The sequence below is a fragment of the Oncorhynchus keta genome, chromosome 2, assembly GCF_023373465.1.
Source record: "Oncorhynchus keta strain PuntledgeMale-10-30-2019 chromosome 2, Oket_V2, whole genome shotgun sequence".
Classification (NCBI taxonomy): domain Eukaryota; kingdom Metazoa; phylum Chordata; class Actinopteri; order Salmoniformes; family Salmonidae; genus Oncorhynchus; species Oncorhynchus keta.
The window spans coordinates 44,784,871-44,800,324 of record NC_068422.1 but is presented as its reverse complement, the minus strand read 5'-3'; the positions used below and the strand labels follow the sequence as shown (position 1 = coordinate 44,800,324).

The following is a 15,454-nucleotide window of genomic DNA, read 5'->3' as shown; positions in this document are numbered from 1 at the left end:
AATATGAGAGCAGGCCAAGGTCAACTAAAAGGGCACAGACAACAGATATACTGACACATTTTCTACATGCAACCTCAACATTCGACAACCTTGCAGGTCTTCTGTGTTGCAGTTACATTATCTAGTCTCCACAAGAACTGACAGACTCTCTCGAACTCTGAATAGATTTCAATGACGAGACAGACACATAGAAATAGAGTAACTAAAAACAGGCATCCCCCCCCCAAACAAGTCAACGTCCTGTGTCAGGTGGACCGCCAGCCACATGGAGTGTGCCTGTAATTCTATCTCTATAGACCGACTTACCTGGTGTGGTAGGGGGTATAAAAACCCATCTCTCTCACCTGTAGAATATGTTGTTGATCTGTCTGCGGATGTAGGCCCGAAGACCCAGGAACTTGCCGTAGATCCTGTGGAGGATGGTCTTCAGGAAGTCCCGCTCCCTGGGGTCTTCACTGTCAAACAGCTCCAGTAGCTGTGGGGAGGAATGGGGGGGGGTTTGGCATGATCGGACATCTACTGTGTCAAACATCAGTGCATATTCGAGAAACTAGCACAGCATTCAATACAAAATATACAAATGGGATGCTTGCAATTGTAGGAGTAAAAATACTCGGAAAATCAGGCAAAGTTCGAAAGTACTCATCATCAGACAAAACACACACGACTTTCATTGACCAACACGCTGAAGTGTTCAAGACAACGTGGCACACAGTATCAGGTGGTGCGGTGAAAACAAAACTCGATTTCTATGAGATGTCATAGCGGCTGGGTTTCCCCATAACATAATGCAAGGCGATGCGTGTCTGGAGCCCAGGCCAGCACTCACAGTGATTAGGCTGACTAAAGTCATTATTAATATTCATTCCCAGCAGCGGTGAATGGGAAGCATCATGTGGTCAGATGGAGAAGAGTGACCCCTGCTAATTCCCTCTCAGCTCTCATGTCTCGCTACTGTGTGGGAGGGAGACGGAAGCCGGCCAGGGTATGAGTAAACACGCATACACACACATCACTAGATGGCTACCACCCGGTTCCTCAACCCTGCACCTTTGAGGCTGCTGCCCTATATACATAGAATCACTGGTAACTGTAATAAATGGAACACTAGTCACTATAATATATGTTTACATACTACTTTACTCATTTCATATGTGTATGCTGTATTATATTGTTCTGTATTTTAGTCAATGCCACTCCGACATTGCTCGTCCTAATATTTATACATTTCTTGTATCGTTGTGAATTATAAATACTACTGCACTGTTGGAGCGAGCCTTTCGCTACAAGCCTTTCGCCACACCCGCAATAACATCTGCTAAATATGTGTGACCACTAAAATGTGATTTGATTTCATACACACACGTAAACAGCATCATTGCTGACTGCCTGGGCGCTAGGATTGTACGCATATTGCCAAGTAGTGGCAGATTTAGGCACTGATAAGTGCCTAAATTGGAACGCAGTGGCTGTACAGTAATATGCTGGAAATGACGTCAGAGCTCAGGCTCTGCGCGTCACAGCGCGGTGTGGTGTGTGTTTTGACTGACAGATGTTCTGAACCTGAGCACAGCGCGCGACAAGTAGTGAAATTGGCCAACTTTTCCAAATCTTTCGTTGTCGGAGTGAGGGAAATGCTGTACATTAAGAGGAGACAGTGAAGATTACAAGAACTAGCGCTTTGATGTCATACAAGCAAGCCAAATGCAATTCACATTTCCATACCATAAAACTCATGTCGTAACGTTTTTGATCACCATGCTTTTGACGTACAGTTTACAAGATGACATGGCGTCATACCCAGAGTACTTCTGAACAGAATGAGCCCGTTTGTCTATGGTGAGGAAAATTTGCCGCAGAACACACACCTGAATGCACTCATGACTTTTGCTTCTATTCGCACCAAAATTGCAATCCGTTTCTCTGAATTGTCTTTTGAAAGCCTGACACTGTAAGATCTAGTCATGTTGACAACAGAACAAGCTTTTAAACAGATGCCCACCTGACCCAGATTGTCGTGTTTTGGATTACGTAAACAACAACAGTAATTGTGTGACGGCAGGGATGCAAGGTTGTGTTCCAAACAAAACAATATAAGTGTACTTGCTTTAGTTCCTCAACGGCATCGCTAGGAGAGCCCCAAAAAAAACACCTTATAGTTGAAGACTCTTCTTAAAGTCATAAAAGTGCATTGAAATTGCTTAGGAACTGTGCAGTTTGGAGAGGTGTGTGTGGCCACTTGGAGACACCAGTTAGTCCTCTCACTCAAAGCCTTGTCATTATTTTGTCTTATGTTGCACCTACCCAACATGTCCTAGGAATAGCCTTATATTACTGAATGTATCCAGAGTATTTTCAGTAAGTGCAGTTAATGTAAAATGCACATTAAATCAACAGTGTAATGTTTGGATTCCCTGTTGTGTTCTCAACTTTGGTCTAATAATTTCCCCATCATCTCCAAACTGTTCCCTTTCAATTGTTACCATGCATATGCATTTCATATTTATTTTGTAAAAAACATTTCAAATTATCCCTATCCATATAGGTCAAGTCTCAAGAGTGTAAAGGGTTAGATATTTCAACAGCTCAGCAGTTACAGGGAGCACAGTTTGTGTTGGAACCAGAGGGATACTTACAGACAGTACAAACTTTTGGTCAATGTATTTTTTGGCGACATTAGGCTGGAAATCGGGGGACTCCAGGAATCGTAAGAAGAATTCATACACCAGCTGGAGGAGAGAAGAAGCAAAAGAGGACAAACGTTGGTGTGATTTAAGGCGGACAATACTGCATGGAAATAGCTTTTTTTCTAGTCTTAAAATTCAATATTCAAGAAGAGAAATAAAAAAACGTCACCTGTAGGTGTGGCCAAGCAGCCTCCAGTGTGGGCTCGTCCTCTTCTGGGTCAAACTCAGCCCCCGTGGGGTTGGAGGATGGTGGCAGGGTCCTGAACAGGTTGATTGAAAACTGAACAAGGCAGAGGAGAGGTGTCAGTCAACATGGCAACAAATCAACAACGCTAAAGCTATCCTGCGATTTGCACATTTAGGAAAACACAGCACAATCCATCCGATAGTCTTGTACCACACAAAAGGAATGACAATCACTAGATCAGAGCACAAATCATTTGGCAAACGGGTGGTGTCGAGAGAGGACCCAAGTGGGCCCTGGTAAAAGCCGTTTAGGTTTGCCCTGCTAACACGGCCACTGGGAGAGCTGCAGCTGACATAAAGCAACGCTTCCCCAGCACCTAGTTCCTGTCTGGGCCTGAGGCTGCCACCGCACAGAGCCCCTCTGGCACTGAGGAAAGAGAGATGCTGGAAATAGCCTGCATGGCTACACAGCTCCAGAGATGCACCTCAGCATCGTTACAGAACGCTCACAACGGGAGAGAGAGAGGGAGAGACGACAGCAGCAAGATGAAAGGGAGAAGGTGGTGATAATTGATCACCCCCCCAGCGCACACTTATTACTCGTTGAGTACAGCACAAAAATGTGTCACAAGTGGAGAGGGAGAGAGGGCCTCAGAGATAGACAGGGCTCTAACTCCTCTAGCTCCACAATGAGATAGGGTGCAGGCCAGGCAGCAGGCCTCAAACTCCTCTAGCTCCACAATGAGATAGGGTGCAGGCCAGGCAGCAGGCCTCAGAGGTAGACAGGGCGCTAACTCCTCTAGCTCCACAATGAGATAGGGTGCAGGCCAGGCAGCAGGCCTCAGAGGTAGACAGGGCGCTAACTCCTCTAGCTCCACAATGAGATAGGGTGCAGGCCAGGCAGCAGGCCTCAGAGGTAGACAGGGCTCTAACTCCTCTAGCTCCACAATGAGATAGGGTGCAGGCCAGGCAGCAGGCTGTGACCCAAATTTGCCCTCCCTGGAAGCCTGTGTTTCAGACATAAGGAAGTGGGTGGCGGCAAATGTTTTACTTTTAAACTGGTAGAAAACAGAGAGGCTAGTTCTAGGTCCCAAGAAAAAAAGAGATATCGTGTTGGATCTGACAATTCATCTTGATGGTTGTACAGTCGTCTCAAACGAAACCGTGAAGGACCTCGGCGTAACTCTGGACCCTGATCTCTCTTTTGACGAACATATCTAGATTGATTCAAGGACAGCATTTTTCCATCTACGTAACATTGCAAAAATCTGAAGCTTTGTCCAAAAAATTATGCAGGAAAATTCATCCATGCTTTTGTCACTTCTAGATTAGACTACTGCAATGCTCTACTATCCAGGCTAACTGGATGAAGCACTAAATAAACATCAGTTAGTGCTAAACACAGCTGCTTGAATCTTGACTAGAACCAAAAAATTGATCATATTACTCCAGTGCTAGCCTCTGGCTTCCTGTTAAGGCTACGGATGATTTCAATGTTTTATTGCTAAGCTACAAAGCATTACATGGGCTTGCTCCTACCTATCTTCCCAATTTGGTCCTGCCGTACATACCTACACATACGCTATGGTCACAAGACCCAGGCCTCAATGTCCTTAGAATTTCTAAGCAAACAGCTGGAGGCAGGGCTTTCTCCTATAGAGCCCCATTTCTATGGAATGGTCTGCCTATCCATGTGAGAGGTGCAGACTCTGTCTCGACCTTTAAGTCTTTATTGAAGACTCATCTCTTCAGTAGGTCCTATGATTGAGTGTCGTCTGGCCCAGGGTTGTGAAGGTGAACGGAAAGGCACTGGAGCGACGAACTGCCCTTGCTGTCTCTGCCTGGCCGGTTCCCCTGTCTCGACTAGGATTCTCTGCCTCTAACCCTATTACAGAGGCTGAGTCACTGGCTTACTGGTGCTCTTCCATGCCGTCCCTAGGAGGGGTGCGTCACTTGAGTGGGTTGAGTCACTGACGTGATCATCCTGTTCGGGTTGGCGCCCCTCCTCAGGTTCGTGCCGTGGGGGAGATCGTTGTGGGCTAATACTCGGTCTTGTTTCCTGATAGTAAGTGTGATTATTATTATTTGACCCTGCTATAATAATAAATAATATGCCATTTAGCAGACGCTTTTATCCAAAGTTTCTTACAGTCATGTGTGCATACATTCTAATGTGTGGTCCCGATTACCCTTTACAAGCGCCATGCTCTACCAACTGAGCTTGGACCACATAGATGCTGATCATCTATGAATGTTGAACATCTTGACCATGTATTGTTATAATCTCCACCCGGCACAGCCAGAAGAGGACTGGCCACCACTCATAGCCTGGTTCCTCTCTAGGTTTCTTCCTAGCTTCCGGCCGTACTAGGGAGTTTTTCCTAGCCACCGTCTACATCTGCATTGCTTGCTGTTAGGGGTTTTAGGCTGGGTTTCTGTATGGCACTTTGTGACATCTGCAGATGCAAAAATGGCTTTATAAATGCATTTGATTGACTGATTGAGGGGAGGAGAGAACTACAAGGGAAAGGAGGGATGTAGAAAATACCTAAGTAGGGAGGAGAGAGGGATAATACCCCAGGGGGCAGGAGAGAGGGAGAATACCCCAGGAGGCAGGAGAGAGGGAGAATACCCCAGGAGGCAGGAGAGAGGGAGAATACCCCAGGAGGCAGGAGAGAGGGAGAATACCCCAGGAGGCAGGAGAGAGGGAGAATACCCCAGGAGGCAGGAGAGAAGGAGAATACCCCAGGAGGCAGGAGAGAGGGAGAATACCCCAGGAGGCAGGAGAGAGGGAGAATACCCCAGGAGGCAGGAGATAGGGAGAATACCCCAGGAGGCAGGAGAGAGGGAGAATACCCCAGGAGGGCAGGAGAGAGGGAGAATACCCCAGGAGGCAGGAGAGAGGGAGAATACCCCAGGAGGCAGGAGAGAGGGAGAATACCCCAAGGGGCAGGAGAGGGGGAGAATACCCCAGGAGGCAGGAGAGAGGGAGAATACCCCAGGAGGCAGGAGAGGGGGAGAATACCCCAGGAGGCAGGAGAGGGAAAATACCCCAGGAGGCAGGAGAGGGGGAGAATACCCCAGGAGGCAGGAGAGAGGGATAATACCCCAGGAGGCAGGAGAGGGGGAGAATACCCCAGGAGGCAGGAGAGGGGGAGAATACCCTAGGAGGCAGAAGAGAGGGATAATACCCCAGGAGGCAGGAGAGAAGGAGAATACCCCAGGAGGCAGGAGAGAGGGATAATACCCCAGGAGGCAGGAGAGGGGGAGAATACCCCAGGAGGCAGGAGAGAGGGATAATACCCCAGGAGGCAGGAGAGAGGGATAATACCCCAGGAGGCAGGAGAGAGGGATAATACCCCAGGAGGCAGGAGAGAGGGATAATACCCCAGGACATAGGAGAGAGGGAGAATACCCCAGGAGGCAGGAGAGAGGGAGAATACCCTAGGAGGCAGGAGAGAAGGAGAATACCCCAGGAGGCAGGAGAGAGGGAGAATACCCCAGGAGGCAGGAGGGAGAATACCCCAGGATGTAGGAGAGAGGGAGAATACCCCAGGAGGCAGAAGGTAGGAAAGAATACCCCAGGAGGCAGGAGAGAGGGAGAATACCCCAGGAGGTAGGATAAAATACCCCAGCAGGGAGGAGGTAGGAAAGAATACCCCAGGAGGCAGGAGAGGGGGAGAATACCCCAGGAGGCAGGAGAGGGGGAGAATACCCCAGGAGGCAGGAGAGATATCCCAGGAGGCAGGAGAGAGGGAGAATACCCCAGGAGGCAGGAGAGGGGGAGAATACCCCAGGAGGCAGGAGAGGGGGAGAATACCCCAGGAGGCAGGAGAGAGGGATAATACCCCAGGACGCAGGAGAGAGGGATAATACCCCAGGAGGCAGGAGAGAGGGATAATACCCCAGGACGTAGGAGAGAGGGATAATACCCCAGGACGTAGGAGAGAGGGATAATACCCCAGGAGGCAGGAGAGAGGGAGAATACCCTAGGAGGCAGGAGAGAGGGAGAATACCCTAGGAGGCAGGAGAGAGGGAGAATACCCCAGGAGGCAGGAGAGAGGGAGAATACCCTAGGAGGCAGGAGAGAAGGAGAATACCCCAGGAGGCAGGAGAGAGGGAGAATACCCCAGGAGGCAGGAGAGAGGGAGAATACCCCAGGAGGCAGAAGGTAGGAAAGAATACCCCAGGAGGCAGGAGAGAGGGAGAATACCCCAGGAGGTAGGATAAAATACCCCAGCAGGGAGGAGGTAGGAAAGAATACCCCAGGAGGCAGGAGAGGGGGAGAATACCCCAGGAGGCAGGAGAGAGGGAGAATACCCCAGGAGGCAGGAGAGAGGGAGAATACCCCAGGAGGCAGGAGAGAGGGAGAATACCCCAGGAGGCAGAAGAGAAGGAGAATACCCCAGGAGGGCAGGAGAGAGGGAGAATACCCCAGGAGGCAGAAGAGAAGGAGAATACCCCAGGAGGGCAGGAGAGAGGGAGAATACCCCAGGAGGCAGGAGAGAGGGATAATACCCCAGGAGGCAGGAGAGATATCCCAGGAGGCAGGAGAGAGGGAGAATACCCCAGGAGGCAGGAGAGATATCCTAGGAGGCAGGAGAGATATCCCAGGAGGCAGGAGAGATATCCCAGGAGGCAGGAGAGAGGGAGAATACCCCAGGAGGCAGGAGAGATATCCCAGGAGGCAGGAGAGAGGGAGAATACACCAGGAGGTAGGATACAATACCCCAGCAGGGAGGAGGTAGGAAAGAATACTCCAGGAGGCAGGAGGGAGAATAGGAGGCAGGAGAGATATCCCAGGAGGCAGGAGAGAGGGAGAATACACCAGGAGGTAGGATACAATACCCCAGCAGGGAGGAGGTAGGAAAGAATACTCCAGGAGGCAGGAGGGAGAATACCCCAGGAGGCAGGAGAGATATCCCAGGAGGCAGGAGAGAGGGAGAATATCCCAGGAGGCAGGAGAGATATCCCAGGAGGCAGGAGAGAGGGAGAATACCCCAGGAGGCAGGAGAGATATCCCAGGAGGCAGGAGAGAGGGAGAATACCCCAGGAGGCAGGAGAGATATCCCAGGAGGCAGGAGAGAATACCCCAGGAGGTAGGAGAGATATCCCAGGAGGCAGGAGAGAGGGAGAATACCCCAGGAGGTAGGAGAGATATCCCAGGAGGCAGGAGAGAGAGAGAATACCCCAGGAAGTAGGATACAATACCCCAGCAGGGAGGAGGTAGGAAAGAATACTCCAGGAGGCAGGAGGGAGAATACCCCAGGAGGCAGGAGAGATATCCCAGGAGGCAGGAGAGAGGGAGAATACCCCAGGAGGTAGGATACAATATCCCAGCAGGGAGGAGGTAGGAAAGAATACTTCAGGAGGCAGGAGAGAGGGAGAATACCCCAGGAGGCAGGAGACAGGGAGAATACCCCCAGGAGGCAGGAAAATACCCCCAGGAGGCAGGAGAGAGGGAGAATACCCCCAGGAGGCAGGAGAGAGGGATAATACCCCAGGAGGCAGGAGAGGGAGAATACCCCCAGGAGGCAGGAGAGAGGGAGAATACCCCCAGGAGGCAGGAGAGAGGGAGAATACCCCCAGGAGGCAGGAGAGAGGGAGAATACCCCCAGGAGGCAGGAGAGAGGGAGAATACCCCCAGGAGGCAGGAGAGAGGGAGAATACCCCAAGGAGGCAGGAGAGAGGGAGAATACCCCAAGGAGGCAGGAGAGAGAGAGAATACCCCAAGGAGACAGGAGAGAGGGAGAATACCCCAAGGAGGCAGGAGAGAGGGAGAATACCCCAAGGAGGCAGGAGAGAGGGAGAATACCCCAAGGAGGCAGGAGAGAGGGAGAATACCCCAGGAGGCAAGAGAGAGGAGAATACTCCAGGAGGCAGGAGAGAGGAGAATACTCCAGGAGGCAAGAGATGGGGAGAATACCCCAGGAGGCAGGAGAGAGGAGAATACTCCAGGAGGCAAGAGAGAGGGAGAATACCCCAGGAGGCAGGAGAGAGGAGAATACTCCAGGAGGCAAGAGAGAGGGAGAATAACCCAGGAGGCAGGAGATAGGGTCGGTGTGACTCAGAGGGGAGGAGAGAGGGAGAGATGCCGGGTTTAAAGGCTTCCGGAGGGATTTGGCTCGATCTGACTCATCACCAAAATAAATAATGGACTCTGGAAGCTCCTCAAGGGTTTGATGTTGATTCTCTCCCCCCACTGTGCTGGGTGGAATCCTGAGCTTGGCCAGGCAGAAGTCATTAGAGTCAGGATGTAGCATGGTGAAGTGACAGCATGTTTACACCCACATGTAATTCAAATGTTGGCCCTTCCACATTGTGTCAAGAGAATACAGTGTATTTGGAAAGTATTCAGACCCCTTCCCCACATTTTGTTACGGTACAGCCTTATTTATAATGGATTAAATACATGTTTTCCCCTCATCAATTTACACACAATACCCCATAATGACAAAGCGAAAACAGGTTTAGACATTTTTGCTAATTAATACAAAATTTAAAAAACGGAAATATCACATGTACATAAGTATTAAGACTCTTTACTAAGCACTTCGTTGAAGCACCGTTACAGCCTAGAGTCTTTTTTATTTTATTTTATTATTTTACCTTTATTCAACTAGGCAAGTCAGTTAATTAAGAACAAATTCTTATTTTCAATGACGGCCTAGGAACAGTGGGTTAACTGCCTGTTCAGGGGCAGAACGACAGATTTGTACCTTGTCAGCTCGGGGTTTTGAACTTGCAACCTTCCGGTTACTAGTCCAACGCTCTAAGCACTAGGCTGCCCTGCAGTCTTCTCGGGTGTGACGCTACAAGCTTGGCACACCTGTATTTGGGAAGTTCTCGTATTCTTCTCTGCAGATCAGGTTCACCTTCCAACAGGACAACAACCCTAAGCACACAGCCAAGACAGTGTAGGAGTGGCTTCAGTACAAGTCTCAATGTTCTTGAGTGGCCCAGACAGAGCCCGGACTTGAACCCGATCAAACATCTCTGGAAAGACCTGAAAATAGTTGTGCAGCGACCCTCCCCATCCAACCTGACAGAGCTTGAGAGTTTTGGCTTTGTCATTATCCGGTATTGCATGTAGTCAAGAAAAAAAAAATCTGTTTTAGAATAAGGCTGTAACATAACAAAATGTGGAAGAAGCCAAGGGGTCCGAATGCTCTTGTGACTGTGGTGCGACTGCATGCATGTTCACTAGAATTTGTGTGTGTGTTCTCCTCTTACCATGATGACACCCTCGGGATAGATGGACTCGGTGACCACTTCGCGGTTGTGCGTGATGTACTCCACCATCTCATTCAGACCGGCACGCTTCACCTCCTTGTACTTCAGGTCGCTTAGGGGGTCCGTGACAAAGTCAAAGAGTACGCAGCACTGGCGCAGCTTCTGCACAAACAGCTCTTCCCGGTCGATAAGAGGTGCATCTGAGGATGAGAAAGAGAGAGAGAGAGCAGGGGGTTAGATCAATGGTATGCTGCATGTCTGGGGGTTAGGCTCGATCAGGGCTCTCCAACCCTGTTCCTCGAGAGCTACCGTCGTGTAGGTTTTCGCTCCAACCCTAATTTAGCACACCTGATTCTAATAATTAGCTGGTTGATAAGCTAATTCAGGTTAGTCACAACTGGAGTTGGACCGAAAACCTACAGGAGGGTAAGCGCTCCAGGAATGGGGTTGGGGAGCCCTGGGCTAGCTAGTGATTCTTAACCTTCAGAAAACATTATACACTTCGTCTGTCATTTTGTGATCCCATCCTTTTGTTCATGTTCATTGAGGATAAAGTGTCAGAGTCATACACCCCCCCCTTCTCCTGGACAATGAACATCAAGGTCTCCTGTAGTTTGCGGTGGCTGTACAGTAACATGCTATAAATGAAGTTCGAGCTCAGGCTCTGCGCTTCAAGGGTTTTGACTGACAGACGTTCTGAACTTGAGAACCGCACGCGACAGGAAGTTGCCCTTCACATTTCCATATCATGAAACTCATGTCATATACTGTGTCAACAGTTACGATCACTACGTTTGATGTACAGTTACAAGATGACATGGTATAATACCCTGGGTTGTTTTGAACAGAATGAGCCCGTTTAGCTATTGTGAAAAAAGTTTGCCGCGGAACACGCACATGAACACACTCAGGACTCCGACACACACCAAAATGATGATCAGTTTCTCTGAATTGCCTTGTGAAAGCCTAACACCGTAAGATCGTATTTTATAACTTAGCTAAGTCATGTTGGCAATAGAGCAAGCTTTCAAATGATGCCCACCTGACCCAAGTAGAAGGGTGCTTGCTCTAATTCCAAAAAAAGCACAACTCGGAGAGCTCAACGAAGCATTTTACAGTTAAATACTCTTCTCTGAGTCATAAAAGTGCACTGAAATGACTTATGAACTGTACACCAGTTTAATCCTCTCACACAAACCCGTGTCATTTCTTGTGTTGCACCTACCCCACATTTTCCAGGAATAGTCTTATGTTACTGAATGTATCCAGGGTATTTTCAGATCACCTTGATCAACAAATGAGAGTAGAGTAAATATAAAATGCACATAAAATCAACAGTGTAATATTTAGATTCAGTCTTGTGTCAGGGGAACTGTTGTGTCCTCACCTTTGGTCTAATCATTTTCCCATCATCTCACTTTTAATTGCTACCATGCTTATGTGTTTCATACAGTATTTCTTCTGTAAGAAACATTTCAATTCAGCCCTAGCCATTTAGGCCAGCGTTTCCCAAACTAGGGGTTGTGGCCCCATGTGTGGTCACCTGCAGGGCCAGACAAAACATGTCTTCCCCATAATTACATAAAAAAAAACAGATTACCATGCTTTGTAATGTTTCTAAAACAAGAAATGTATTAGTTAGAAGTAATGTGGCATATTGCTCAATTTCATTTAAATTTGTGACCGGAGTCTTTTAATCAAAATATCAGAGACAAAATGTTCAGCTGCCCATTTAAGGGTGGGAGGTTACCTTGGTAAAGGTGGTCCTGTCACCTGCGTCTGTGTGTGTGATATTTGGGATCTGACCATAGAGTTTCTAAACACAGAGATGCAACATCGTGACACTTCCGGGAACGCTTGAGAAGGAGACTAAGTAGGCCAGGCCGGGGTTTGAGAAGTCAGTTGTTCATTTTCACAAAATCTAAAGGCACAACCTAGATTTGAGCCAATGTCTGAAGTAGTTCAACATGTTAATACTCCTACCTCGTGAAAGACACATTTTAATTTACATCTAAAAAAGCTTTATGTCGAAGGCAGTAGTGGTGTGTTGGTAACAATAAATAAATAAATAAATAAATCACTGGGGAACAAAAGTCCTGTTCTCGCCATGCCATTAATGACCCCTTAAGGAGACGCCCCAGAACCCTATTTACCCTATTTATTTCCTATGCCTGATTACATGTCTGATGAAGACCATGATAATACAGAACGCAGAGGTGAAAACATTAAATCAAATGGTGCAGCATATCCATAGGCCATACCCACGACGCAGGTTCTGTAAAACGGTGCTCCAAAGGTTGAGTTAAGGGCCATTGCCATCATGGTGACCCTTATCACTATGTTAAGGTTTGACACTCAATGACAACAGTACATTACAATCGTAAATTACCCAAGTGTAAGACAATCTAACCCTTTTCCCTCATGTTAATGCTCGTTTGATGAAAATGCTTGGAAGTAATTTTCCTTTAGGTTGAAACGGGGAGGAGATGTGGTGGAAAATGACAAATTAGACAAGCTGTTTTTTACTCAGAGAACTGTCTCTTGTTATATGCTTATGTTTTTTTCTAACCAGATACAAACTTGTCTTTGTGTGACTTTAATCATAAGACTGGGCGCACAGCTAAGAGCCGTTTGGGTGCGACCGTACCATGTGACACATCCCCTGTTTTACTATCTGCTAACTGCCACATATAGAAAGAGGTTGTACCTTTTCTATAAAAGCCGAGACCCAACTCTGTTCGTTGGGCTCTTAACTCTGCACCATTGAGTGATTGTTAACCGCTCCATTTTTGCAAATCGTATAATAAAGTTGTTGTTTGAAGAATATACAGTCTCTCTTCCACAACAATCCGCTCGTAAGACGCTACAGAGGGTAGTGCGTACGCCCAGTACATCACATGGGCCAAGCTTCCTGCCATCCAGGACCTATATACTAGGCGGTGTCAGAGGAAGGCCCCAAAAAATTGTCAAAGACTCCAGTTCCCCAAGTCATAGATTGTTCTCTCTGCTACAGCACCCCAAGTGGTACCGGAGCACCAAGACTAGGTCCAAAAGGATCTTTAACAGCTTCTTCCCCCAAGCTATAAGACTGCTTAACAAATTAATTACACAAATTAATCAAATGGCCACCCAGACAAATTACATTGACCCCCCCCCCTTTTATTTTTACAGTCTTGCTACTCGCTGTTAATTATCTATGCATAGTCACTTTACCCCTACCTACATGTATAAATTACCTTGACTAAGCTGTACCCCCGCACATTAACTCCCCGATACCCCCTGAATATAGCCTCGTTATTGTTAGTGTTACATTCTATTACATGTTTTTACTTTAGTTTATTTAGTAAATATTTTCTTAACTATTTCTTGAACTGCATTGTTGGTTAAGGGCTATTAAGTAAGTAAGCATTTCACGGTAAGGTCGACACCTGTTGTATTCAGCACATGTGAAAAAATAAAATGTTATTTGATTTTAAGTAGAAAAACATGTTTATTCCCCCTACTTGTAGAGAAACGTCAACGCCATCCTCCTCTCTTTAATGTTGATGAAACGGTCTACCACTGTCATACCATACACACTTAAAGAATGTTGCTGTCCGATGTCTACCTGGCTAAAATGCTTGCTCGCTAGCCTAACTTCCATTCATGGGCAATGTTAGCCAGTTTAACATTAGCCTTCAAACATCAAGCTACATATGGAACTTCCATCCACTAAGGCCAGGGGCACAACAATGTATGAATTCATGGTTGGATCTGGTTGGATCAGAATTGCCGTTATAATCATTGGCCAGTAAGGAGAATTAAGTAAAAACAAATCCCAAAAGGGCCAAATCCCTAAGGGCCAATTTTAGCTACCTGGTTAACTAGCCACCGGAGGACAACACAACAAGATGCAACAACTCAAGTTTCTGTCAAATGACGAACGCTGTCATGGGATTTGAAAGGAGTGACGACAAATCCAAGCTGACTTCCTTTGACACTTTCTTCAGTTGAGCTCACTCAGTTTAGCTCAAAGCCGATACAAATAATTGCCTATACATGTTTTGACAAAGGACGCCAGATGTTCGCTGGCTTCACTTGCCTTAATAAATGCTACAGGCTGCAACAAATGTCAAACTCGTTCAGACTAGGCAGCATCAGATAGATGGCCTAAACGTAGAGAGACAGAGGGGCGCCGTTTTGCTCACTCTTGATTCTTTCTCCTGGGAGATACCGTGCATTCGGAATGTTTTTTAAATTTATTTCGCCTTTATTTAACCAGGTAGGCCAGTTGAGAAGAAGTTCTCATATTCAACTGCAACCTGACCAAGATAAAGCAAAGCAGTTGCGACAAAAAACAACACCACAGAGTTACACATGGGATAAACAAAAGTACAGTCAACAACACAATAGAAAAATCTATATACAGTGTGTGCAAATGGAGTAAGGAGGTAAGGCCATAGTAGCGAAGTAATTTCAATTTAGCAAATTAATTCAGACCCATTTACTTTTTCTACATTTTGTTACATTATAGCCTTCTTCTAAAATTGATGAAAACACATTTTTACCTCATCAATCTACACAAATCCCCATAATGACAAAGGGAAAACAGCTTTTTAGAAATGTTCTCAATTGTATAAAAAAACAAAAACAGAAATACCTTATTTACATAAGTATTCAGACACTTTGCTATGAGACTCACTTTACTATGAGCTCAGGTGAATCCTGTTTCCATTGTTCATCCTTGAGATGTTTCGACAACTTGAGTTGTAGGAGTCCACCTGTGGTAAATTCAATTGGTTGGACATGATTTGGAAAGACACACACCTGTCTATATAAGGTCCCAAAGTTGACAGTGCATGTCAGAGCAAAAACCAAACCATGAGGTCGAAGGAATTGTCGGTAGAGCTCAGAGACAAGATTGTGTCGAGGCACAGATCTAGGGAAGGGTACCAAAACCAAAACATCCACAGCCTGGACTTGAACCCAAACGAACATCTCTGGAGAGACCTGAAAATAGCTGTTCAGCAACACTCATCCAGCCAACCTGACAGAGCTTGAGAGGATCTGCAGAGAAGAATGGGAGAACAAATACAGGTGTGCCAAGCTTGTAGCGTCATACCCAAGAAGACTCGAGGCTGTAATCACTGCCAAAGGTGCTTCAACAAAGTACTGAGTAAAGGGTCTGAATACTTATGTAAATGTGATATTTAATTTTTTTTTTTTTTAAACATTTGCAAACATTTCTAAAAACGTTTTTTTTCTTTGTCATTATGGGGTAGTGTGCATAGATTGATGAGGGGAATAAACAATTTAATCAATTTTAGAATACGGCTGTAACGTAACAAAATGATGTGGTCGACTCCAAA

The 15,454-nt window shown here is 46.7% G+C and overlaps 1 protein-coding gene across 2 annotated transcripts in view; it reads right to left on the bottom strand.

Annotated features, from left to right (window-relative positions):
* Positions 1-15,454, bottom strand: part of LOC118401088 (serine/threonine-protein phosphatase 2A 56 kDa regulatory subunit delta isoform-like) — a 633,889-nt gene that overhangs the window by 584,817 nt on the left and 33,618 nt on the right. For both annotated transcript variants that reach the window (XR_008077634.1, XM_035798309.2), the window contains exons 4-7: positions 10,107-10,306; positions 2,857-2,967; positions 2,637-2,729; positions 345-475 (exon numbers count right to left, since the gene is read on the bottom strand). Coding sequence is in view for 1 of the 2 variants with exons in the window: in XM_035798309.2 (XP_035654202.1) it covers positions 345-475; positions 2,637-2,729; positions 2,857-2,967; positions 10,107-10,306 (535 nt within the window). In the remaining variant the exon portion in view is untranslated. The remainder of the gene's footprint in view (positions 1-344; positions 476-2,636; positions 2,730-2,856; positions 2,968-10,106; positions 10,307-15,454) is intronic.